We start from the raw sequence: 27,563 nt of genomic DNA on the forward strand, positions 1-27,563 counted from the left end.
ACACTGTTGGCATTGACAAATTAATCATCAGTTAATTGCACTGGGCAGCTTTACTCAGAACAGCTTACATCCTGTGACAATATCTCTAACACCATCAAACACTGACATCTGCCTATTCCAAGTACTTGGGAAGGACTCGATAGGTAGACAAAAATGCCAAAACCAGTCTGAACATCTGGCTGATTGTGCAACTAACTATAATAATAGAAAGACTAGCCCTGCCCTGAACTGCAGGCAATGTTGCACATGTAATGTAATGATATGGAACATGTCTATTGAATATTCCAAGGTTCTATACATCATTGTACCATGAGCTCTAGACTACCCTTAGGTAGGGAAGCCATCTGGATTGCTCATTCACTCCCAGCCCAAGCTCTCTCACAGGGTTGTGTTTGTGGGGAAAACATTTTGTACTTTGACTCAAACAAAATGATATATACACTATTTGTAATGTGTATATATACACATTATACACACACACACACATTATGAGCAGAGTGTCTCAAATGCTGCTTTATACTTGCTTTTACCACAGTGATAGTTTGACAGCTATAATATTCACATATTATTCAGGGCTTATGTGTCCTTCCTTCCTTCCTTCCTTCTTCCCTCCCTCCCTCCCTCCCTCCAGGTTCCAAAGCAGCATGCAGAAATGGATTTTTCTTTTTTAGTGCTGTCTTCCTTTTCCTTGTTCTCATCTAATATATTGATTGAGAAGAGAGATGCTGATCACATTCCAGACCTAAGAATCACAATATGTCAGTTCAGCAGGAGTCTGAAATTCAGTTACTGGGGAAAATACAATGTATTAAAAGTAGCAGGAGAGTGCATACTGTATAGAAACATTACCTGCAGACTTCACTTTCACATCATCTATGTGAACAATATTTACAACAGGTTCACTTTATTAGGGAAATGAAGAGCAACATCTGTTAATTGGCTAATATGACACTTGATGCTTTTGACTTCCTCAGCATAACACATGTTTATTTTGTAGCTGAGTGAAAATGGTAGCACTCTGAATAGATTTAACTCCAACGTCTACGTCAAGCTCATTGGCTCACTGTACCCGGGATAAGAATTGAGAAAGTAGGTGAAGGTTTAAAAATGTTACCAGGAACCCGCCAGACCCGGAATTACTTAAGGAAACAGTGAAGAGAATTAGGTAATTTTAGTCTCTGAACTTCATGATCTTATTGAGACAATCTCTTTCAATGAAATATATCTCTTTGCTTGCTTCAGTCCTGCGTATTCTTGCTAAGCTTTGCTGGGACTGTGGCCCAGGGTAATTCTCAGAAAGAAAAACTAGCTGAGTTGCTAAAGACTCAGGAACAAATCCCATAATATGGAAAGCTAATGTTGCTTCTTCAGGGAAAAACGGAATGTCTCTGAGGCACCAGGGAAGTCACCAGGAGTGGAAGAGGACTATTGCTCTTCCTGTATCTACCCCCTCCACAACTTGTTCAGCGATAAGAGCGGAATTCGGACTGCCACAAGAGCCGCCCAGGACTTCAAGGCATGTGTGCAGGGCTTTCTCCTCCCGCTCTAGTAGATAACTACAGATAAGCGTCGGGTCAGGAAGTAGAATTGCTGGACTGGTTTACTGCCCCGGCTCCTCTTTCCCTTAAGGAGACGGGGAGAGGAATCTCTACAGTACTATCCCTCGAGGAGTCGAGAGGGCTTCCCGCGCTCCCTCGAGATATCAGAGACCCTAAACCACTTTTGGCGACCTCGGGGCGGCGACGCGCGCGCCTCTTGCGCTTCTTCCTTCCTCCTCGAAATCCGCGCGGACACGGCCCTGAGAAACGCAGGCCGCAAGCCCTCTCCCCGGGCGGGAGCTCTGGCCGCCCAAAGCGCGCGAAAGAAGCAGCTCTGCCGCCGCCCCCGCCGCCGCTCTGCCCCACCGCTCCCGCGAAGCCCAGCCCAGACGAGCCTCCTGCCTGCGACTCCTCCTCCTCCTCTGACCCGACACCGCCCATTTCCAACCGGCGGGCTCCAGGCTCCGCCTCGCCCCGCCGGCTGCCCGGTTTGGCTGGTTTCTGACTGTGCTTGCTGTTGCCGTTGCCGCATGCTGTTTCGTGCCGTTGCCGGAGGAGCAGGAAGATGGCGGAACCGGAGCCGGACTGCAGCGCGCTTTTGGATGAAGAGCTTTCCTCCTTCGTCTTCAACTATCTCTCCGACAGCCAGGTAGGGCTTCGGAGCGCCGGCTTAGTCTCGGGGGACACCCCCCCCGCGGCCGGCATATTCGGAGCAGTCGCTGGGATTCTAATGGACCGTGGAGTCGCCAGAGGGGAGAGCCTGGAGCGACGGGGTGCTAAGCTTGTGGGGTTCAGAGTATTCCCGATCCCCCCGTGCACCGGTACATCTCGGCTACAGGGACTTCGGAACCCATGAATCATTCGGGACCCCGGCTCTGCGATCTGTCAAGAGCGGGCGGGTGTTAAAATGCCGTGCACCGTGAAATTTGGGGCTGGGGGGATTCCGATCTGTCATGCTTCGCTGGGATGTTTTACGCAGCGGGTGCTTGATCTGACATGCACTAGAGTTTCGGACATAAAGGCGCCGCATGCCCGCATTTACTCTGCAGAGAATCTGGGGCGCCGAGAATGAGGGGTGTGTGGTTGCATTCAGACGCAACTTAGAAGTCTGCTGCAGAAGATCCCGGGAACAGCCATGCTTTTTTTTTTTTTTTAAGTGCTAACGTGCAGACTTAGATCTGCGAGGCAGGAGTGATCCCCTTAGAGAGCGGGAAATGTGCGTCGTGTGTATATGTCTCTGCTTGCGTAAGCGTAAGGACTTTTGATTTTTCCGTAGCGGATCTTTTCCTCTCTCGGGCACGGGGAGAGGAAAATGGAGAGCTTGCTAGTTGCCCGGCGATCTGACACATTCCAATGCATCCAGGGCTGGAGAGCCAGGAACGCGGCCCTTTCGGGTGCTCGGATTCGTTCAAACAGCAGTCGGGATGGACGAAAATAGGGTGGTTGGTTGTATGCTGCCAGCCCCCGCGGAAGGTTGCTGGTCCTCTGCTCGCTGCAGTTAGATAGGATCCGGCGGAAAAGAAGAAGAAAGAGCGTGCTCTTGGAGAGACTTAAGTGGCTCTGCGCACCCCTCTTCCCATCCATATTGCTCTGGAAACCGATCCGAACACTTTCAGCACCACTCACACGTGGACGAGTGGTGGTGTCCCAGATAACGAGTCTTGGCTTTTGCAGTGCTGCAGAGCTGCTCCCTTTAGCTCCCCCAAACCTGAACGCCGGTCGTCCCCCCTCCCCAATGATAAACTCTGGATGGAGCGATGGGAGAGGCTGGGGGTGCTATCCATAGGAAATGAAGGGAGCAGGGTACAATGTTTATTTACTCCCCCTCCCTTCCTTTGGGCTGGCTGTTGCTTTTTCTTTTATCGTGGGGAGGCAAGATTGGCAGCAATTCAGTTTGATTGTGGAAAAACAATGATAAATGGATGCTCACCCCCTCCCTCTTCCCTTGTCTCTTAGGGATTTGCTGGTGGGAGCACTTAATGTCTTAGGGTTGTATGTGTGAGTCATTGCTGATTATATACCCGCCGCTGAGGGTGGTGGTGGTGATCTTAGTGGCTTCAAATAAGCAATTTTGCAGATTGCTGTCCCTTTTGGACCGAGTTGCATGTCAAAATCAGATTAAGGCTTTTTTTGGCAGCCCTGGCTGATCACAAGCGGGTTCCTGCTGGAAGGGCAGCAGGCTGCATTCCTTTCCATGAGGAGAAGCAGAGGAGCTCTAGAGCAAATGCTTCAAGACCATCATACATAGCTCAAGTCATGAGCTGTTGCAGAGTTTTCTGTGGTTACAATTCCGTGCCTCCCTTGTTCTTCCAGTTTTTCCCATAAGTAGAAATGGCCTTAATTTGGGAAGCGGCATATAATAATATTCCTTCTTTTACTCCTGCCTTCTCTCAGGGTTCTTCATTTAGTTGATTAGAAGAAAGCTGGGGAAAATTTGCTCCGGTTTGGTCCTAGACAAGCAGGAATAGCTTTATCTCAGTCACACCAATTCATCCAAAACATATTTGTGTTGATCTGGGAGATAGAACCAGGCTGGACCAGCTCCAAGCTAGACTTCTGTAGTGTGAACACTTCTGTTCCAGGGCCAGTACTGGAGCTTTCCAGTTTGTCATGCAACAGTGTTGGCTGGGTGGGGGGGAGGGGTGAAGATGAACTTTTCACAGAATTAGATACAAAATGGTGACATCTGAATTAGAGAAACAGGAATGAAATATTTTGTAAGTAGGGATTTTTGCCTTGCGAGGGGTTATTTAGCTGATGCCAGATAAAGAATTAGGAAACTCTCCTGGATCAATACAAAGATGTGCTTGCTTTTAGAAAATACCAGCAACAAAACCCTCAGGCAGAAAAGTTCAGAGGATTGTACAAAACCCTCTGGTTGTGTTCTTACAGATGAAGGATCTGACATTCTGCAGCTAGTAATAGAGTCGATAAACTTAAAAGTGCAACTTTGTGTATAGTGATCAAAAAACCTGAGCTGTCTGGCCTTGTATATTCTAAATTTGCAAATGTAAATGGAGGTACAGCAATCTGTATTTTTGCATGTTGGAGATGAAAAAGCCAAGTGACTGAGCATTTCCTGAAAATCTGAACCATGTACAAAGACAATTTTCACAAGCTCTGATGTAATAAACAGCTATTTGTCTCTAAGTAGCACCAGTGCAAATATGTAACTTAGAAGGTATATCCCCAAAACACTTCTGGTAGGTTAATGCTTGGTTTTGGTGCATTATTAGAAGGTGTTGTTAATCCCTTGGATTACTTTTTCTCTTCTGTTGAATGTGCACAAGGCTAAAGTCTGAAACTGAAGTGGCATGTGATTGCTTTGGAAATGATTGAAGTTGTAACTGTGGTTTACACTTGTACTTTAACCTCTGACGAAACTGCAGTGAAGGCTCCAGCCTTGACTGCTGTCACATGCTTTGCTTGTAACTAGAAGTGGGAGGTGGTTCGTAGGCTTGCCTCTTGACGTCACTCTCCATTACTACAATACTGTACTGAACTTGCCTCTGCTTACAGATGGGCTGCTGAATTCTCAATGAAGTCGGAAAGCTGCGCAAGATCAGATTATTTTACCAGGCTAAAGTGTCAGGCAGCTAGGAGAGAATGAATGTTATTCTTCTCTTTCACTGAGTCTCTGAATTATTTCTGTACTTTTCTGTTACTTACCATGAATACTTTCTTCCCTTTTCTTTCCTTCTGCAGCAAACATTGCAATAATGTATCTCAAAGTCTTGTGAATGTTGATTATAGTACAGGGAACTGGAAGCTCATAAATTTCAAAGAATTTAATTTTAGTTATCTGAATACCTTTTATGTCTTGTTGGAGAGGATATTTCCCAAAATGACTGCATTGCAACACTTAGATAATAAAACCTGCAGGCTGGTTTCTCATTGGAATGGGCCTGCTGAGCATTGCGCTGATGCAGTTTATGCATTAACCCAGCAGGTTGCATTCTGTGCTGCTAGTTCTGAGTTTGTGTCTGGTGCTGATACACCAGATATTGCAATATTTCTAGAATTTCTCTGTCTTAGAAGAGTAAGAAAGGGGGGGGTTCCTTTTCTATATATTATTATTTAAAAGAAAAATCCCAATGCAGGCTGTCCTGGAAAGTATTTCTTCTTTCTGCAATATCTTGATAACAGCTCCATTAATTCATAGTTGGAAATATAAACTATGTTTGATAAAAATAAACTGCTTTAGCTTCTGTCAGATAATGTCCAATGAATTCAGACTTTTTTGTAATGTCTCTTTTGATTTCACAGGCTATTGCTATTGGAATGACTGTCTTCATCAGTTGAATGAATGAAAAATTGTAGGATATTTTTGACAAATGCTATAAAGTTTTCTTTAGGAGAACAATGTGATTTTTTTTTCCAAAAAAATCTTGATTCATTGGGGAGGGGAATAATTTAAGAGGAAGATGAGGGCTATCAGGTTCTTCATCTGTTTTACATATTTCAGCTCTGAACAAAAATGTGGGGAAGCCAGCAGATCAAATTCTAGACGTTCATAGTCACATTTAGTGAAGCATTCTATTTTTTTTTTTGTTTCTCTTTTTTTTGGTGCCCTAGATCTTTTATCTGCATTCTTTGGAGTGACAAAGTTGACTTTTATTATTCTTATCAGTGTTTCATTTTTTTAAAAAATATACTATGGATTTAAACTATATTTTCTTCCATTGTGTTATAACATTGTTTGCTACTGTATCCCTCTCATTTCCTGCTCAACATTTCTATTTTGTTATTTCAAAATAAAGCATAAATTAACAAATAAAGGAAGTAGGATTGATCAAATAGAAATATATATTTTGTACTGACTTAATATTTTATTTCTGACTGAAAACTGAAAAATTACTCTACAATTTGTATCCAACCTTATGTGGTCCAAAGAGATCCAACTCATAAATTTCCATAAAACTTTCTGGATTCTCTCAAACTAATGCAGCCTTCTTCGTCTTGAGTAGTTATTCTAAAATTGCCTTTTCCAATTTTTATTTAACTCTTTTTATATAATAAATTAGGACTTGCATCTCTGGTGATTTTGAAAGGGGTTGGAATTATTTCATTTTTTTATTCACTTCTAGGTCTAGAATATACTTTACATTCCAGACAGGAAACCAAGTAGCATTATATTCTTAACACTGCTTGCTTTCCTGTCTTTGGCAAATGTCATGCACAAATTGAAACTAACAGGGGAAACAGCATATTCAGAAAACTTTATAGAAAGAAAACTATTTTGGAGCTACATCACTTCAGGTCCAAAATTAAATCCTGTTGAAACTAGTGGGATTTATTTTCAGTTAAAAGTGTTTACACTTTTAATATAAAGCTGAAATGATGTGATTATGGGAAGGCAAGAGGCAGAATGTTTAAGCTGTGGAAATAATGCCTTTGTGTGGCATTATATTTTAAGTGAAAGTTAATCCAAATTTCTTTTCAACATAGATTCCACTCAGAGAGGTGTAAATTTAATGCCAGACAGCTGTATAGATTGGATCCATTTGTTTATTTTGAGAGTCTATAAAGAGTGGGCAGTAGGCAGCAGGCATCTTTCTCCACAGCAATATTATGCCAAGTTTTGCTGAAGCAGGAATCTCAGCAGAATAATACTGTGAATTTAATCTTGGCAAGCTTGGCTCCTGGACTTTTTTTTATCAGAATACTTAATAAATGATCCTAATATATGCACCAGATTGCTATTGGCTAGGAACTGATCATGACACATGGCCTTTATGATAATGATGATTTGGCAGTTTACCAAACCATGGATCTGGAAATACATTGTGTCTAACTGTAGAAAAATTGGACAACAGTGTTCTCAAACGCCTTTATTCTTCAGTTGGGTAACCAAGAACCAGAAAATCTCCACAAAGTTCATCAGATTGTAATAAATGCATATAGTATCATAAGATAAACTAAGCATAAGCCCCATACCATGCATTTTTCATGATAGCCAATCATTTGCAAGGGGAAAAAGTCTTTTAAAATGACCTAGTCATTTCACTGGTTCTGGAGTTAGTTTCTGGAATTGAACACCAGTATGTGGAGAAAAGCAAGGTTTTACACTTGGGCAGGAAAAATCAAAGGTATAAGTACAGATTAGGTGAAACCTGGCTCAAAAACAATAACTGTGAGAGGTACCTTGGAGTCCTACTGGACGATCACTTAAACATGTGTCAGCTGTGTGTGGCAGCAGTCAGAAAAGCTAATACAATCCTTGGTTGTATAAACAGAGGTATAGAATCAAAATCACGTGAAGTATTAGTACTGCTTTATAAAGCCTTAGTAAGGCCACATCTGGAATGCTGCAACCAATTTTGGTCACCACATTACAAAAAAGAGGTAGAGATTTTGGAAAAAAAAAGTGCAGAGAAGAGCAACTAAGATGATTAAAGTCCTGGAGACTAAAATGGTTGCAGGATTAAAGTCCAGGAGAAGAATGGTTGCAGGATTTGGGTTTGGCTAGTCTAAAGTAAAGAAGAACTGGGGGGGGGGTACGATAGCAATATTCCAGTATTTGGGAGGCTGCCACAAAAAGGAGGATGTCTATTTATTTTCCAAAGCACCAGAGGGCAGGACAAAAAACAATGAATGGAAACTAATCAAGGAGAGAAGCAACCTGAAATTAAGGAGAAACTTCCTAACAGCGAGGACAATTAACGTGTGGTACAGCTTGCCTTCAGAAATCGTGGGTGCTTCATCATTGGAGGTTTTTAAGAAGATACTGGACAGTCACTTGTCTGAAATGGTATAGGATCTCCTCCAAAGTCCCTTCCAATTCTATTCTGATTCTGAAAAATAAAAAAATTCTGATTCTGATTCTATAGCACGTATTCATAACTCTTCATTTGGAGTTTTGATGGAAGATGTGATACGCCTCAATGGACAGTTGGTGGGTCTGGAGCCACTAGTCTTGAGAAGAAACTATTTACCATAGATGTCTCAAAGGTGCTTTTTTTTTTTTTCCAAAAGGCAATTGGACTGTTTTTTCCTTGAAGAAGAAGAAGACATTTCGCTTCTCATCCAAGAAGCTTCATCAGTTGTGATGGTGGGGAGAATGGAAGGATCACCACCACAACTGATGAAGCTTCTTGGTTGAGAAGCAAAACGTCTTCTTCTTCCTCAAGGAAAAAACAGTCCAATTGCCTTTTGGGGGAACAAAAAGCATCTTTGGGACAACTATAACCCGGATGACTGAGAATCTCCATAGACATTCACCACAGAACTTTACAAACAGGTGATTGTGAGGATTCAGAATTGTCACCATTTAATTATCAGAAGGCATTTTCTACCTCCAAGACTAGGGATTGACTGCACTGGAATGACTCCAATTTAATTGTTTTGTACTTGCAATGATTGTTGACAAGCATTTTATGAACATGTCCATGAGGAACAGTATCTGAATGAATGATAAGAACTGAAAAAGGGTGATTAATATTGGTCTAAGAACGTAGCCTTATATGATGTGGAAAAGAATATGGCATTTTCACATTATATGGCCCAACTGTATTAACTGAGGTTTTATGTTCATAGTTTTCATTCACCGAAGCTATTGCCAGTTTATACGGCTTGAAAAGTAAGAGGACAGTTTTACAGAGAATGGATATAAAACATTTCTGTTAGCCAAGGCATTTTAAATTCTCTTGTTTAAAAACAGTGTAGTACCAAATGTTGTATGTTCATAATCTATATTAACTGCCAAGAGTTGCTGGGAGTTGAATGGCATATTGTTATATATATCATAATGTGAAATCATAAATGCCAGTTTAAATTCATTGGTTTCTATTTTGTTTCAATCTGGTAAGATTTATTTATTTGGTGTCTTAATCTGTGCACGTATCTTACATTCTTCTTTTTTGTTTCCATAATTAATATGCATAAGTTTAGTAAGGGACCACGACCTTCCAGACCAAGGATTTAGGTGGGATGTAGGAATAATGCTTAATGGTTAAAACCCTGCCATGGACTCAGTCAGAATGTGGGAAAAGGTACTGGATATCTATAGTCTCACTCTTTCTCTGGCTTATCTGCCTTTCTCTTCATCAACCTCAAAATGGAAAGCGAAAAAGAAGTGAGGACAATGGGTACATATTGATTGGCTTAGGTCTTCAGATTTATGGAATACAGACCTCTAAAGTATTATTTAAAAAAGTTACAGATACATTGATTTAGTTTCTCGGTCCTTTTTCTTTGTTCTGCGTATGACCCATTTCTTTTGAATCTATGTGACTGTTCACATTATGGTTGTAGGCCTATTTTCTAACAACAGCAGAGAGACCCTTTCAGAAGCAGTAGAGCTCCCAATGCCCCACATACACAATCCTCACATTTGGACAGCCTTGTTCCTCCTTGAATTGGTGCAAATTTAAGAAGGACCTTCAAAAGCCAAGTATATTGATTAAAATGTTGGGCTAAAACAGTGTTTCTCAACCTTGACAATTTTAAGGCATGTGGACTTCAACTCCCAGAATTCCACAGCCAGCATTGCTGGCTGTGGAATTCTGGGAGTTGAAGTCCACATGCCTTAAAATTGTCAAGGTTGAGAAACACTGGGCTAAAAGAAGAGGGATTCAGGATCAAGTCTGTCCTCAACTGTGGAAATTCACTAAGTGACTTTGGGTCAGTCACTCGTTCTCATGGGGTTGTTGTTGGGAAAAATGGGAAGAGGGAGCACTGTGTATACTACCATGAATTCCTGTGTAAAAGAGGGGATATAAATGTAATACACTTTATAAATAAAATCCTAGTTGTGTTCCTTAGAGATCATGATTGCAGAGCTTTAAAAGTAAAAAATGGAATATTTTCTTGTAAATTCCAGTAAAACAAGGTATTGAAGGCAAACAACTGGACAATGAATGGTATTGATAGCCTGGAATAATACGCATGCACATGTATACATATATAATGGACAAAAAGCTAAACGAAAACAAGATAAGCAAATGGGTCACAAGCAGGGAGAAAAACAATCCAGCACAAGCAGTAGCAACTTTCTCGCATGCTTGACTTACTTGTTTCTATGTGCTCTCAGTGGCAGTTTGTAGTCATGGTTTGAAATAGTTTGCAACCTAACATAAACATGTGGCCAAAGGTATTGGTACCCACCTACTTTTTCTCAAATAAGCTCAATTTGTAGTGAAATAAGTAACGTCAGTATATACCATCTGCTATTCTGTAGTCCATAGTCTATCAAGCAAACACTTTGTTTTTAATTTATGGCTTGACATATTCTCGCCTGGCCTATATGATTTGGCAGGATTGGTAGGCTCAGATTCCTTTAGTTAAACAATGCCAAAAGATTTTGGAAGTGTGCTTTTTTTGTAGAATGAGGTTTATTCCAGTATTGCAGTGTTTCCCAAACTTGACAATTTTAAGGCATGTGGACTTCAACTCCCAGAATTCCACAGCCAGCGTTGCTGGCTGTGGAATTCTGGGAGTTGAAGTCCTCATGCCTTAAAATTGTCAAGTTTGGGAAACACTGCGTATTGGAATGGCCCTCACTCTATAGGTGTTTCAAAAGTCCTTGAAGACGTGGCTTTTCACCAGGCCTTTGGCGAATATGATTGAAGAACACTTTAATTCTTTTTCTTTGTTCCATCTGGGAAATAAAAAAAAAACAAACTTTTTTCCTATCACTCTTATTTCTTTTTGTGTGTGTTATTTTCTGGCTTTTTATTAGTTGTAAATGTTTTTAATAATTTTTAAATTGCCCCAAATCTTTGGGAGGTGTATTGTATATATTTAATAATTTATTATTATTATTATTTGAATTACATCAGTCTAATAAATAACATAACCAGGATGACGATAAGCTTCACACCACTCCAACAAATGTTGGGCAAGATGCTATAAGTTGCAAACATAGAAATCATCCTCTTCATTCATATATGCTCTTCCCTAATGATAACCTGTTTTCATATGTTGCTGTTCATGTTCTCTCACCAGGATATATTGTACCTTTGCCTCACCAGAAATAAATGGACCTGTTTATGATAAGCAAAAAGTTGAAAATGGTAGAAGGAAGTGATAGGAAGATTCAAGTGAGATGCACTGTTAACTTGGCAGTCTCTAAAATTATGCAATTAAGATAGGATGACTGAGATAGGATGATGAGAAGCCTCATTTGGAAAGATCAAATCTGGAATGTAGTGTTATGCATCCTTGTGTATATCAATGAGCCACTTATATACTCCATGAAAAACCAACATCTGTAACTGCACCTTCTTTGCTGAGCAATGCTGAAATCAATTGTTTTAGGTAGTAAATATGTGTAGGCATTTGAACTATAAAGACCTCAATCAAGCCTCTATGGAGGAGCAATCATTATATTTGACTTTCCCAGTGGAATATGGGGAAGGCTTGTATCTGCTTTCCAAGAATGAAATATTCCCTGCAGACTACTGAAATTTCTACCCCTATAATAATAAGGATGGTACAAGTAAAAATCAAATCCTATCATTCCCATAATTGTATCAGATATAAAGTAGCTCCACTAGGCTTACTGCAATTTGTTCTGAACAAAGAAAAATCTGACAAATTATAGTTATAGCTCTTCCAAAGACACTTCTGTGATTTTTCTGCCCTGATACAGGGACAATATACATCCTTGTCTCACTCTCTTTCTATACTGAACAAATCTGTTTCTCTAAATTCACTTCTTGCAATAGCCCTTTTTTCACTTTAAAGGTTTCTCAGAAAAATAATCAAGCATTCTGACATATCCATGAGTCTTAATACATTCCATTGTCTGGCAAGATCTGCATGATCGAAGATTGCTGTACTATAGTCAATAAATGATGGTTCTCCTTTTGATACTCACTTGGTCTTTTCACTATCCATTTTCTGATAGCTAACTGGTCTTGTATTCCTTTGCCTCTTCTGAAATTGCCTGGTTGCTTGACATTTCTCATTTCATTTCTCTTAGTTTCTCTTTGTAAGAGGTTAAGCAAACTGAACTGATTAGGTATGCCAAAGTGGTTACTGAATGCTTATGTACCTGAAATCAAATCAAATCAGAATAACTTCCATTCCAGTTGAACTTGAACAGCTAAAATATTGTTTTTGTCCCCTCTTTCAGAGGACAGAAATGAATGTTCACCGATGTACTTCAGCCTCCATTAATTATTTGCATTTTCTCAACACATGAGATGGTCTAAAACTCAGCACAATGAGTTTTTGATGCTAAAAGCTAGGAATGTAGTCCACATTCAAATTTGGGTTTCTCTTGTGATTAGAGATTAAAGACACCCCTTGCGTATGGAAGTTTTATGAAACTGGAAATACATTATCACGCAAGAATCTGACTTCAGAGAGCATTTCAATGCACTTTATCTGACATGAAGCCTAAATGATTTAAAAAGATGCCACTACTGTATATAAAACAAGGTCAGAAGAAAATATCAGTCACTGGGAAAAATATTTAATGTCAAAATAGATAAGGAGCTTTATAAATCAAATTATCTTCATTGAGAATTACTAATTCTTTAATGAATGATGTTGCTATTGGAGAACATAATAAATGCATAAATACAGGTTTTGTTTGCCATTTGTTTCAGTGAAAATGTTTCCACTATGATGCTACTAAGGCAGGGGTCCCCCAACTCCCAGTCCATAGACCAGTACCGGGCTGTGTCATGCCAGCAACCGGTCCGCACAAACAAGGAAAAGGATGCAGGCAGCACACGAAACCACGCCCCCTTCGGTCCATGGAAAAACCTCTCTCCACGTAACTGGTCCCTGGTGCCCAAAAGGTTGGAGACCTCTGTACTAAGGCATTACTTATCTGAAATGGATGAAATCTGCATGAAGTGCTTTTAGTTAGTCAGGTGACTCAAGAATTTTCCCATAGAAGGGATTATTTATTAATACTATCAGATGCATGTATAGCTAATTACTTTTTTTAAAAAAGGATAATTTGCTACTAGGAAGCTACTCAATTGAGACCACTATGATTAACTCAAAGGAGTTTGCTCTTGTGCTTCAGTTTGTTCATCTCTAGCCTAATTGGCCTATTCTCTCTGAGGCAAACACTAGTGAGAACAAGAGCTCATCACAGAATCACCCTTACTGGTAAGGCCAAAGGAGAGAGATGAGGCCATGTATATAATCTATAACCAAGGTAAAAGAAGGTGAGGCTGTACAGGTGCAAGAAAATCTAACCCCTCAGATAAAAGAGGTGCAAAATCAATTTTAGAGGAAGTCACTGGCAAAATTCCATTATTGCAGAGAAAACTATAAGGACCTGGCTGACATATTTAAACACATTACAGTAACAGATAATAAAACCCCCATGTCAAAAAGTAAACTTGTTGAATAGAATTGTAACATGGCTAGATGGTCATGCAAAGATGGAGAAGTGCAGTTCAGTTGCCCAGACACTTCTAGGCATAGACTATGGAGTTACAAAGCCCCACTGTCTCACAGGAACACATCATGAAATACTGATGTCAAATATACTAAACTTAGAAAATTGAAGAAGTTGATGTGCCAACTAAATCCGATCTGGAAGAAATAGTCAGAATATAAGATCAAGATAATGAACAGGTTCAGTACATTTGATTTATGTGAAAGAAAACCTCAGGAGCTATAGGAAAAGAAAGAGACATCATGAAAACTGAAGCAAAATAAAAAATAATTTAAAGTAGCTTTAAATAACAAATACATGATAATAAAAGATTAAAACCTTGAGGTACATGAAGGGCATATGATAAGTGAACATAGACTTCCAATATCAAGTGAAAAAGAACAAAGAAAGATATCAAGAATGTCAACAAATAGAGTTTCTAAGAAAGCAAGGGGGGAAAAAATCACACTAATATTCAAGAATAAACACATAAGACAGAGGTCCCCAACCTTTTAGGCACCAGGGACCAGAAAGGTTTTTCCATGGACCGGAGAGTGTGTGGTTTTGTATGCTGCCTGCATCCCACAGATGGGGCTTTGCTTGTTTGTGTGGACCGGTTACTGGCATGCCGCAGCCCGGTACCAGTCCACGGACCGGGGTTGGGGACCTCTGACATAAGAGATGTAAAAAAGACAATGAGGTTTTAAAAAATAGAAAAGGGGATTACAGAATAACAGAAACAGTTGCAAAGAGAATATGTTCAGAAACCCACTTCTCTAGAAAATAGTCCAACAGGCAATAGAACAAGATTGCAAATTGTTAGTTAAAGTGCTAATAGCTCTATATCTATTATAGCAAAAGACTGATTTAGAGAGTAAAAAAGATACAGCTATACTGAAGAAGTGAGTTGCTACATGTAAATTATTGAACCATTGCACTAATTTTTCATGCACACAGAGACATAGACACAGACAGAAACACATACTCCATATATTCTTCTGACACTTGTTTCACAGCAACCTGCAGCATGTTAGAAATTAGCCAAATATGCAAAAACAAAGCAACTCAGTGTTAGTGTTTTACAAATAAGTCCTTTATTTGTACAGTTTAATTTCAATTCTTAAATTAGAGCTAGGTGTAGAACTAAGCCCCTGTCATAAAGAAGAAGTAACTCTACTTCAGCTTAATGTTTTCCAAGCCCAAATCTTGGCTATTGTGATAGTAAGAGTACAGAAGCCTGTCCAAACTGTCAAAAATAATTTCTTGGAGACATTGCTTTTCTTTTTAAATTTTTTTTAGATTGTGATATTGGTTCTTGCAGAGCCATTTATCAGATTAGTTATTTGTTGTTTGGATGAAGTATTACTGTAAATTAACAATGTAAATTTTCCTCCCTCACAGTTATATGCTAGCTCAGATGCAACAAATGCTTTCTGACAATGAATCTGTTTCTGTTCTGGCTGAGAAACAAAACCAAAACATTTATTCTGCTTTCTTGATTCAGTTTCTGTTTGACTTTCAGGCTGTAGGGAGGCAGAGTTGATTATTAGATGTTTGAAGTTTTTTTTTAAACTAAAATCCCCACTAATTTAGATTTTGCATTCTTTTCAAGAAAATTTAGTGCTTTCTAATAGTGCTTTTGTAGCTTTAGCAATTAACGAATGAGAAGAGTGAAAGAGAAATTGGAATCAAAATCAGAATTTTATTTTATTTTTATTATATCTGTGTACTTTTCTCTAGCCTGCAGTCATCACTAAATAATTCACTCATCAGATGAGTGACATTTTGTTTGATCCAGTTATACAGGTATTGATATAGGTATTAATGGAAAATATAACATCAAAAAGTTCTTGCCTAAAGATATATACATATGCATATATATATGATATTTTGCAGAAAACTAATATACAGTTGCAAGGCTAAAAATGTATCGGCAACTCCTTCCCATAACTTCCAATAAATATTGGAGATTTGAAGATTGCTAGATGGGAAATCACCTTCAAATGTGGAAAAATAACAATTTAAATGAAAATTGTCTGAGACTATGTGGTAGGCTGTGTTCCATTCCTGAATCTGAAAAAGAAAAACCCCAAACAATCAAGATAGATAACGATTGGTGAGTATTTATCGGTGACTTTTTTTAGAGTACAGACAATGCTCTACTTATGAATAAACCTATTTTGTTCACAATTTCAAAGAAGCATATATGCATGTGGCACACTGTAAACTAAGATTCTTCTGACTTCCAGGACCTTCTAGGTTGGACTTTTGGACAGGTTTGTTAATACTGGTGAATGTTCATAGCTTGAAAATTTGTAAGTAATGTCTGAAGCAGTGCTTGATTGACAAGATTTGACTTCAATGATCCTTGGTCTCCTTCATTTTTTTCAGTTTGACTGAGTAGTTCAAAACATTTCCACCAGGCCACGATCAGAGAGGGCTAGGAAAGTGTGTGAAGAAAAGCTGTTCTTTTTGTTTAAGAGATGAAACAGAAGCATTTTGAGGCAATTGTGAAGCATCTGAAAGGAAACATTCCCCCCTTATCAAATGTTCCAACTGATTCTTTGTGGCTTTTTTTGTTCTGTCTGCCTCTGTCTGTTATGAATGATTCAGTACTGGTCCCCATTAGTCCATTTTGGTTTATTGTTTGAGGACTGAACTGGCAGCATCTTTATTTGTTCATTGCTCTGACTTTTGCGGCAAGGTTTTAGTGGTGACAGTTTCTCACTTCCCAATGTCTACTTCAGTTACTTAGTTTATATATTTGATTTGCATGGCTTGTGTCTCACAGCAGTGACTCTGGACAGCATATAAGGATTAAAACAACAACCTTGCACTTTGCTAACATGGTATAAGTAGTCCTCAACTTATGACCACAGTTGAGCCCAAAATTTATATTGTTAAGTGAGAAATTTGTTAAGTGAGTTTTGCCCCATTTTACAACTTTTCTTGCCATATTTGTTAAGCAAATCCCTACAGTTGTTAAATCAGTTAAGTGAATCTGGTTTCCCCATTAACTTCGCTTGTCAGAAAGTTGCAAAAGGTAATCACATGACCCTGGGTCACTGAAACCATCATAAATGTGAGTCAGTTGTCACAAATGTAAATCACACAATCATGGGGATGCTGCAATGGTCATAAGTGTGAAAAAATTGTTGTAAGTCACTTTTTTCAGTGCTGTTGTAACTTTGATCGGGCACTAAGCAAAGTGTTATAAGTCAAGGACTTTCTTATAACATTGAAATTTAGTTTAAAAGCTGGCATTGGGATACAAAGATATGTGTGTGACTAAGAAGAAACAGGTCATGGCATCCCCTAGTGATTTGAATGCTGCTTTTTGTGTTCTTATAGTTAATCCTCCCCTTTATGGATTACTGCCTTGTCGTGGCGAAGGGGCTTGCGTAACTCAATGAAGCTATAAGCTATGCCGTGCAGGGCCACCCAAGACGGACAGGTTATAGCAGAGAGTTCTGACAAAATGTGATCCACTGGAGAAGGAAATGGCAAACCACTCCAGTATCTTTGCCATGAAAACCCCATGGACAGTACTAAAAGGAAAAAAGATATGACGCTGGAAGATGAGCCCCTCAGGTCGGAAGGTGTCCAATATGCTACTGGGGAAGAGCAGAGGGCTAGTACTAGTAGCGCCAGAAAGAATGAAGCGACTGGGCCAAAGCCGAAAGGACGCTCAGCTGTGGATATATCTGGTGGTGAAAGGAAAGTCCGATGCTGTAAAGATTTTTTCTCCATAGGAACCTGGAATGTAAGATCCATGAATCAAGGCAAGCTAGACGTAGTCAAAAAAGAGATGACAAGACTGAACATCGACATCTTAGGAATCAGCGAACTAAAATGGACAGGAATGGGTGAATTTAACTCAGATGACCATCAGGTATACTACTGTGGGCAAGAATCCCTCAGAAGAAATGGAGTAGCCTTCATAGTCAATAAAAGAATAGGAAAAGCAATACTGGGATACAATCCCCAAAATGACAGAATGATCTCAATTCGAATCCAAGGCAAACCATTCAATATCACAGTAGTCCAAATCTATGCCCCAACCACTGGTGCTGAAGAGGATGAAATTGACCGGTTCTATGAAGCCCTACAGCACCTTATAGAATTAACACCAAAAAATGATGTCCTTATCATCATGGGGGATTGGAATGCTAAGGTAGGAAGCCAAAAGATAACCGGAATAACAGGCAAGTTTGGCCTTGGAGTACAAAATGAAGCAGGGCACAGGCTAATAGAATTTTGTCAAGAGAATACGATGGTCATAACAAACACTCTTTTCCAACAACCCAAGAGACGGCTCTACACATGGACATCACCAGACGGTCAACATAGAAATCAGATTGACTATGTGCTCTGCAGCCAAAGATGGAGAAGCTCTATACAGTCAGTAAAAACAAGACCAGGAGCTGACTGTGGCTCAGATCATGAGCTTCTCGTTGCAAAATTTAGGCTTAAATTGAAAAAAGTAGGGAAAAGCACTAGGCCACTCAGGTATGAACTAAATCATATTCCTGATGAATATACAGTAGAGGTGACAAATAGATTTAAGGAACTGGATCTGATAGACAGAGTGCCTGAAGAACTATGGATGGAAGTTCGCAACATTGTACAAGAGGTAGCAACTAAAACCATCCCAAAGAAAAAGAAATGCAAGAAAGCAAAATGGCTGTCTGAGGAAGCTTTGCAAATAGCTGAGGAAAGAAGGGAAGCGAAAGGCAAAGGAGAAAGAGAAAGATACACCCAATTGAATGCAGAATTCCAGAGAATAGCTAGAAGAGATAAGAATGCCTTCTTAAATGAACAGTGCAAAGAAATAGAAGAAAACAACAGAATAGGGAGGACCAGAGATCTCTTCAAGAAAATTGGAGATATGAAGGGAACGTTTCATGCAAAGATGGGCATGATAAAGGACCAAAATGGCAGAGACCTAACAGAGGCAGAAGAGATTAAGAAGAGATGGCAAAACTACACAGAAGAACTATACAAGAATGAGCTTAACATCCCAGATAACCACAATGAGATGGTCATTGACCTCGAACCAGACATCCTAGAATGTGAAGTGAAATGGGCCTTAGAAAATCTGAGCAACAACAAAGCTAGTGGAGGTGACAGTATTCCAGCTGAGCTATTCAAAATCTTAAAAGACGATGCAGTAAAAGTGCTACATTCAATTTGCCAGCAAATTTGGAAAACTCAACAGTGGCCACGGGATTGGAAAAGATCAGTTTACATTCCAATTCCAAAGAAAGGCAATGCCAAAGAATGTTCAAACTATCGCACCATTGCACTCATTTCACATGCTAGTAAAGTTATGCTTAAAATCCTACAAGCTAGACTCCAGCAGTATGTGGATCGAGAACTACCAGAAGTACAGGCAGGATTTCGAAGAGGCAGAGGAACTAGAGATCAAATTGCCAACATACGCTGGATCATGGAGAAAGCTAGGGAGTTCCAGAAAAACATCTACTTCTGCTTCATTGACTATGCAAAAGCCTTTGATTGTGTGGATCACAACAAATTGTGGCAAGTCCTTAAAGAGATGGGAGTACCAGACCATCTCATTTGTCTCTTTAGAAACCTATATGTGGGTCAAGAAGCAACAGTGAGAACCGAACACGGAACCACTGATTGGTTCAAAATTGGAAAAGGAGTCCGGCAAGGCTGTATACTGTCGCCCTGCCTATTTAACTTATATGCAGAGCACATCATGAGAAAGGCAGGGCTAGATGAATCAAAAGTTGGAATTAAGATTGCCGGGAGAAATATCAACAACCTAAGATATGCAGATGATACCACTCTAATGGCAGAAAGTGAAGAGGAACTAAAGAGCCTCTTGATGCGGGTGAAGAAGGAGAGTGCAAAAGTTGGCTTGAAACTCAACATTAAGAAAACCAAAATCATGGCATCCGGCCCTCTCAATTCCTGGCAAATAGATGGGGAAGAAATGGAGGTAGTGACAGATTTTATTTTTCTGGGCTCCAAGATCACCTCAGATGGGGACTGCAGCCAAGAAATTAAAAGACGCTTGCTCCTGGGGAGGAAAGCTATGGCAAATCTAGGCAGCATTCTAAAAAGCAGAGACATCACCCTGCCAACAAAAGTGCGTATAGTCCAGGCCATGGTTTTCCCAGTTGCAATGTATGGCTGTGAAAGTTGGACCATAAGAAAGGCTGAGCGCAAAAGAATTGAGGCCTTTGAACTATGGTGCTGGAGAAGACTCCTGCGAGTCCCTTGGACTGCAAGGCGTTCAAACCGGTCAGTCCTAGAAGAGATCAACCCCGACTGCTCTTTAGAAGGCCAGATCCTGAAGTTGAAACTCAAATACTTTGGCCACCTAATGAGAAGGAAGGACTCACTGGAGAAGGGCCTAATGCTGGGAAAGATTGAGGGCAATAGAAGAAGGGGACGACAGAGAATGAGATGGCTGGATGGAGTCACTGAAGCAGTAGGTGTGAACTTAAATGGACTCCAGAAGATGGTAGAGGACAGGAAGACCTGGAGGAACGTTGTCCATGGGGTCGTGATGGGTCGGACACGACTTTGCAATTAACAACAACAACAACAGTTAATCCTGTTCTCCTAATGTGCCAGGATATTGGTGGTGCCCAGCTCCAATCACTGATTCTCACCCTGGATATTGCATTCATGTCTGGCTTCTCCATCAGTGTTGTGAGACTATGTTGACCAGGTATACTCTGACTCATACAGAGAAAAATCTATACCTTATTTCACCACACTTTGAGATTCAAGATCAAAACCCATTAGTTTTGAAGGAGGACAGGATTAACTATAAGGACACAAAAAGCAGCATTCAGCTCATAATGGAAGCCCATAAGCAGGGTATGAGCAGCTGGTACAAGCAATAATATATAACCTTCTTGAAAAAAATCAGTAATTTTATCCACCATGAACATATCTGATTTTCCTTTAATGCTCAAAGTAGTAGTACATCTTGTGGTAATAAATTCTATAGTTTACCAATGCCAGAGGTGAGCAATATTTGACCCCCAAGGCTGCATTTTGTTGCAGATTAAACATCCTGTACCAAAAATAATCTGTTTAGTTAGATCATCATCAAAGTCTAAATTGGGATTTAGAGTTGTTGGGTGGTTTTTTTGGCTCAACCTGGTTTGCATTGAGAAAAGTGGTATCATATACTTGGTACGATCCTGAATAACTAGGAAGAATGACATTTGAAAATAAGAAGAAAACAAGGCAAAATGAGTGCCTTGTAACATCGTGATAATTGGGACACTGAACACATTAAAATATGTTTAATTCATTTCAGCTCAAGGCTGACTCAACCTTCTATCCTTCTGAAGTTGGCAAAATGAAGACCCAGATTGTAGGGGGCAATATGCTGATACTGTAAACTGCTTAGAGAGGGTTGTAAAGCATTATGAAGCTGTATATAAGTCTAAGTGCTATTGCTATTTCATGAAGAGACTAAAATTCAGTTTGTTCTCAGAGCCCCCTAAATAAATAAATAAATAAAATGTGCAATAGTAAGCTCAACAATCAACTTAAATGAGTATATTTTCTATTAGTTAGGGATGGGTTCCCAGGGCTGTTTGCAGACACTCCATTTTCCAGTTGTTTGGCTGAATAGTTTAGTGGTGACAGCACGTGGAAAAAGCTTATCTGTGAACAAAAACAGTTTCCTTCTTTGTTTATAAAGTATTTTTTCTTTATAATAATTTAAGTAGACATAGCCATTGATGTTTCAGTTTAAGAGATCATTCACTGCCTAATTACTGTCCAAAAACTTGATTGAGATAGTCTACAAATATTGTAAATAAATAAATAAATATTAAGTGAATAAATAGAAAAATCTAAAATAGAATAGTGTCATTTTAAATAAGTAAAATCACTACCAATAAAAGATCAGTAAAGTAGATTTCAAGATAATAAAAGTTCTTAGAATTATGATGGAAAGAATACGATCTTTATCTGAGTATCAGATAGATTATTGCAGGCTTGTTTGAAATGGCAATTTACAACTGAAGTATTACAACTGAAAATGCCTTTCCCTATTATTTATTACATTGTCACTTCAATGGGGCACCTGAGAAGAAGGCTACTTAGTCAAATACTCCAATCTTGATTTATTCGGTTTCCTCTGCTGATTATAACACTAATTCTATTACTCTTTTCTCCTTTTGCAGCAAACTCTGAAGGTAGAACATATAGAACAAGATTTGCGCAACACTATATAGCTTCTCTAAAGAGAAAGAGATTCTGTGGTATAAAGCACATAAACACCATACGCCATAAATCAGGAAGTTATTTTAGCTGAAGGATAGTCTTGTGCTTGCAGGCTCTTGAGTTAATCACAGTGAGTAGGTGTGTAAATCTGGAAAATATATCTGTGAATAATGTGCAGAGGCTTACAATGCTTACTTTTCTGTGAAGTTAAAGCAAATGGATTTTGGAGCCCTTAGAAGTATTTGTTGGATTTCTTGTGCAATGGCTTTATCTGCAGAGGCTGCTCTATCATACTAAATAACGATCTGAAGGTTGTGTTACTCCATCACAGTAGAGCCTTTTTCAGGGATATGCAACAGAAAGTCAAAAGTGATGATTAGAATTTTTTCTGCCTCTAGATTTTTCAGAATTATCTCAGGAAAAAAGGTCCAATTCAACAAGTCCTTCAAAACTCAGGAAATAACTGACTTTGATCTCTCTCACAACTTGTCATGATTTTCCAGATCTGTTATTTTTCTCTCCCACTGTCCTTTACCCTGTTGTAAGCTGGAGAAAATCTTGGGAGTCATAATATTTATTTAATAACTGAGGCAAGCATGACTATTTGCCACATTTTATATTATAAGCCAAAGAATGATAAAGCTTGATGACACTCCTAATAGTAAGGCTATATCAATAAGAAACTACAACTACAACATACTATAAAGCCTTCTCATGAAATCTGAATTAAATGGAGAATGAATTTCTTTTGAAATACCCAAAGTCCTGCCTGTTTTATTATTTCTCATATTTTCATTTTGTTGTTGGATTATATTTCCTGACTTTCTCCAATCTTAAAAATAGCAAATAGTTGTTACTTCTTTGGTTGTGCTCAAAGTCTACAAAGGTCAAAGTGCCCCTTTCCCCTCTGGGCTTGGTATATGATAAGGCTTCTGAAAACTCAGAGAAACAATAGTTTGTTATCTCAGCTCACAATATTTTTTTAAACACTCAGAAATGGTGTGAGAGATTCTGGACATTTGTCTCTCACTTAGTATGAATCAAGAAGCAAGAGATTCTTCAACCAATTATTCTGCATGTGTTAGATAATCAGGGAAGTGTGCAGAATGATCTCAAATATTAATTTACCACAAAATGTATAGACCTTTGCTGTTAAATTAAAAGGCAAATAATACTTGAATAGAGAATTTTAATTTTTCACACACATGGATGTTTGTTTCCTAATCCACAATTTTATCAAAATTGTAGTATTAAAATAGAAGCAGAAGGAAAGTAGAAACCAATCAATTTTAAATTGGAAAATTTGACAGTTTGGGGATAGTCCAACATTTGTCATAAGCTATAAAAATATAATTACTACCATGAATTGAAAAAATCCTGCTCTGTATTTTAATTGCTGTATATATTACCTGTGAATTATTATTTGCCCCTCTGTTCTCCATTTTCCATACTTTGCATAATTAGAAATTACAGTTGTTATTTTGGAGATTTCTTCTCTATAGAACAGTGTTTCTCAACCTTGACAATTTTAAGGCATGTGGACTTCAACTCCCAGAATTCCACAGCCAGCAATGCTGGCTGTGGAATTCTGGGAGTTGAAGTCCACATGTCTTAAAATTGTCAAGGTTGAGAAACACTGCTATAGAAGATATCATTGATTATTATTCAAAGGTGTGCTCCCATCTTTCTATTTTTTGTGGCTATTGGTGTTTGAAAAAATGGCCATTTTTCTCTATTCTTAATGACATTGGTGAGATTAACAAGGCTTTCATAACCATATTATACATCCGGGGTCTTCATACCTGGCCCTTTTATGACTTGTAGACTTCAACTCCCAAAATTCCTCAGCCAGGCATGAATTCTGGGAATTGAAGTCACAAGTCATAAAAGGGCCAAGTTTGAAGACCCCTGTTATACATAGTCAGTTCTTTTTCAAAGATCCTGGAGCACCAGGGAACTACCAGAGGACTGGAAAAGAGCTGATGTAGTTCTTCAAAAAAGAGGGAAAAAAGGACCCAGGAAATTACAGACCTATCAGCTTGACCTCAATACCTGGGAAGATTCTAGAAAAGATAATCAAACAACAAATCAGCGAACACCTACAGGCAAACAAAGTCATTACTAAAAGACAATGTCTCTTTGGAGCAGTTTCATTTTACCAATATTCAGAAGAGCAGTATTTTCTTACTGGAGAAATATATTGCTCTCCTTCCAATGCCTTAGCTTTTACTATGGATAGTTGAGTAGAAACAGGTATTTTCTTACGGGGCTGAACCAAATGTGAGTTGTAAATAAGGGATGAAGTTATGACTGATTGAATTTCATTTAAAGTTTTGGGCAAGGAATGTTATTGATTGATGTCCAATGCTGGAAATTGAATGTTAGGAAAATATAGCTTTGCTATTTCTTTAAAATCTCAGTCTTCTTCTCCTCTCTGGTAGGATTAAGCATTGACCACAGTATTTTGCAATGGTCTGGGCCTCTCCTCTTAAACTATGTTCAGAAGATGGTATTAGAAGAATTGCTGATTGGCAACTAGTCAGACAGCGTATCCCTCACACTATTCAAATCTGCATGAAACATTCACATGGGAGGTATTAAGGAGTTTTGGAATAGGATTTTATCAATATGCTGATAATCTCCAGTCTGTTGCTCTTTACTACCCAGTTCTAAGGGGTTAGTTGCTACTCTTGAATATTATACATGTTTAACATAAACTATATGAAATAGAACAAACTGCAGTTATATTCAGACAAGACCAGGGGTCTGATTCATAGATTAAGTTTAGCTTGTTTTGAAGAAGATTGCATTCCTGATACAATGTAAGAGAAGTTGCTTCTTGATATGCAGCTGTTGCTGAATTTAAAGATGATAGTTATGGTGAGGAGTGGTTTTCTGCAATTATGGCTAGCACGTCGATGTGACCCTTTCAGAGATAATTGGGATTGGCAATTAGTCAATGGTTAGTCATATCTTGGTTGTATCCTGCCTCGATTATTGCAGTATGCTCTGTGAGACTTTCTTTATAAAATATCTGGAATTTGAAATTGATGCAAAATGCAGAACTAATTAATTGCTAATTAATATATTTCATGATGTCTTTACTGAAATCTGCAATGGATGCCAATTGCTTCCTGGGCACAATTTTAAATATAGGTGCAAGTCCACATAGTTTTGGCCTGATTATCTGAGTGATTGCTTTGTGATGAATTTATCTAGCATTAAGAGCTGCAGAGAAGGATTATCTGAAGATGCCCCTGATCGGCAGTGGTGGCGAACCTATAGCATGGGTGCCAGAGGCGGCACTCAGAGCTCTCTCTGTGGGCATGCGCGCCATCACTCCAGTCCTAGGCCTTCAGCTGGGTTTTATAAAACCTTTTCACTTTAGGCCTCCGTCGCTGTGTGCAAAAAAAAAAAAAAAAGGTTCAATCAGTCCATTTCAACTTCTCGTGGGCAAAAAAAAGATCTTGCAAAGTTGGAATTGATTGAGTGAACTTTTTAATCCCACCCAGTCTGCTGTTACCACCACAGCTACGTCCACCCAATGGGCCACGCCCACCCAATGGGCCACACCCAGCCAGCATTTGACAATGCATAAGTGGATTTTGGGTTGCAGTTTGGGCACTCAGTGTCTAAAAGGTTCACCATCACTGGCTTATGGAATATACGTCCACAGAAGTTGATTTTGGTTCTCACTCTATCAGTAGTTAGAAAATCTGTAGTAATTTATTTCATAGATTTTACAGATAATCATTTTGAAATTAATGTTAATCTTAACTACCTGAAATATTCATTTTAGTAGCAAAGTGCCTAAAATTGAATAATAATGAATGATTGACCAATCAGTCAATAAATTGAAGCAGCATCTTTTCTTTTATGAATCAATTAGCATCTTGTAGCAGAGATGACTTTATTTGCAAAATACTCATTCAACATTTATGATGCTGGTTGCCTTTTGTATATTAAAAAGATCACATTGGGTTTTTTCATTTACCGCATGATATGTTTTCCCTTCAGTGCTATTTTTATATTTATTGCTGGAGGAACTATTCCATAAATGCCACAGAAGGCATATTATTACAGTTGGGTGATACCAGGACTAGTTTAACAGATCTGCCCTTAATTTTGGCCCAAGACTTTTGGATAATCTTTTTCTCTAGAAAGAAACTTCATTTAATTTTGCATATGTGCCAATGCAGAGAGAGCAATTGGTAAATGACACACTTTTTGCTGTCTGAAACTCTACAACTATCTGCATGTGTGTGTGTATATATAGAGAGAGATACCTTCCTTTGTGGCGCAGATATTCCGGCTCAGGCTTTCCTGATTTAGATTTTGTTCTTCAGCCAAGCTGCTTGAAGTGCTAGCTGATAGGTCTTGTGATTTGGTCTCTGGCTGACTGGAGTGTGCACAGGATAAGGTTTGCTCTGTGTTTTCCATAGGGATGCAGAAGATCCCGTGGTTACTTGACTGTTTAGCTATGTGATATTCCTGTTGTTGCCTTTTAAAGGCATTGGTCTGTTAGTAAAGGAAAATATATTCAGAGTTTTGATTTGCATGGCCTGTTGGCCTCTGTGAAGCATTCTCTCTACACACAAACACACTATCCTCTTTTTTCTGTTTATGGCCTGATTACACCCATAAGGAATTGCTGCAGCACATTTATCAGCAGCATCATGTACCAATATGCTGCTGAACTACATAGCTTTGGGAAAAAATCTGAAATCACTGAGTTTATTAACCTATGATTCTGTTTGAGGTGAGGTCTCAGACAGTCATTCTATTCAGTGATTTGTTGACTTTTGTCCTTTTTCTGAATGTATTCATATAAATAAAATAGCTTTTCTTAGTTTGGTGAGAAATTTTAATTTTATTAAAGATGAAAAAACCCCCAGTTATGGCAGCAATAATGGATAAATAAATAAAATCAGTTATCTTTTGATGTTACACAAATGTAAACTTATCCTATGGTCTAGATTAATAGTAAGCTGTGTAATATAAATAATGTAAAATAATAGCAATAAATGCCTGAAAGGTGAAATTTAATTTTTAAAAAATGAGATTGGGTAAGTCATTTTTCTTTCTCTTGAAAAAAGGCCAGTTCAAAACAAAGTAGGAAGCATACATCATAGCAATTCACTATTGCATTTTACTTGTAATTTTGGCCTTTCAATGTTGTACAACAATTCTTTTGGCTATTACAGTTCACAATAAATTATTTTTTACTTCTTGATAAATTCCAAAGTCTGGATATACAATTAAGTAGAACATACATATTTCCGACAAGTTATCATAATATCGCCACAATCCTATCCCTTTGTCACAGTTTTGTGACAAAAATATAATAGTAGAATAATACAGTTTATATGAATTGATGTTCTGGTTCCTAAATTTCATTTCTAGTAACTTGAAGTGACACTCCAAGATATTAGTATTCACAAACAAAATGTTCTATTTGC

At 38.7% G+C, this 27,563-nt stretch overlaps 1 protein-coding gene across 4 annotated transcripts in view; it reads left to right on the plus strand.

Annotated features, from left to right (window-relative positions):
* The first annotated feature begins 1,484 nt into the window (after positions 1-1,484).
* PPARGC1B (PPARG coactivator 1 beta) overlaps positions 1,485-27,563 on the plus strand; it is a 140,171-nt gene continuing 114,092 nt past the window's right edge. For 2 of the 4 annotated variants that reach the window (XM_039352746.1, XM_039352774.1), the window contains exon 1: positions 1,488-2,187. In XM_039352746.1, coding sequence (XP_039208680.1) covers positions 2,104-2,187 — 84 coding nt within the window. In that variant the 5' untranslated portion in view covers positions 1,488-2,103. Of the gene's footprint in view, positions 2,188-27,563 lie in introns of all 4 variants that reach the window. The other 2 variants (XM_039352767.1, XM_039352757.1) reach the window with 2 other exon arrangements.

This window comes from Crotalus tigris, unplaced genomic scaffold (genome assembly GCF_016545835.1).
Source record: "Crotalus tigris isolate CLP2741 ecotype Arizona unplaced genomic scaffold, ASM1654583v1 scf7180000017568.12009008, whole genome shotgun sequence".
Classification (NCBI taxonomy): domain Eukaryota; kingdom Metazoa; phylum Chordata; class Lepidosauria; order Squamata; family Viperidae; genus Crotalus; species Crotalus tigris.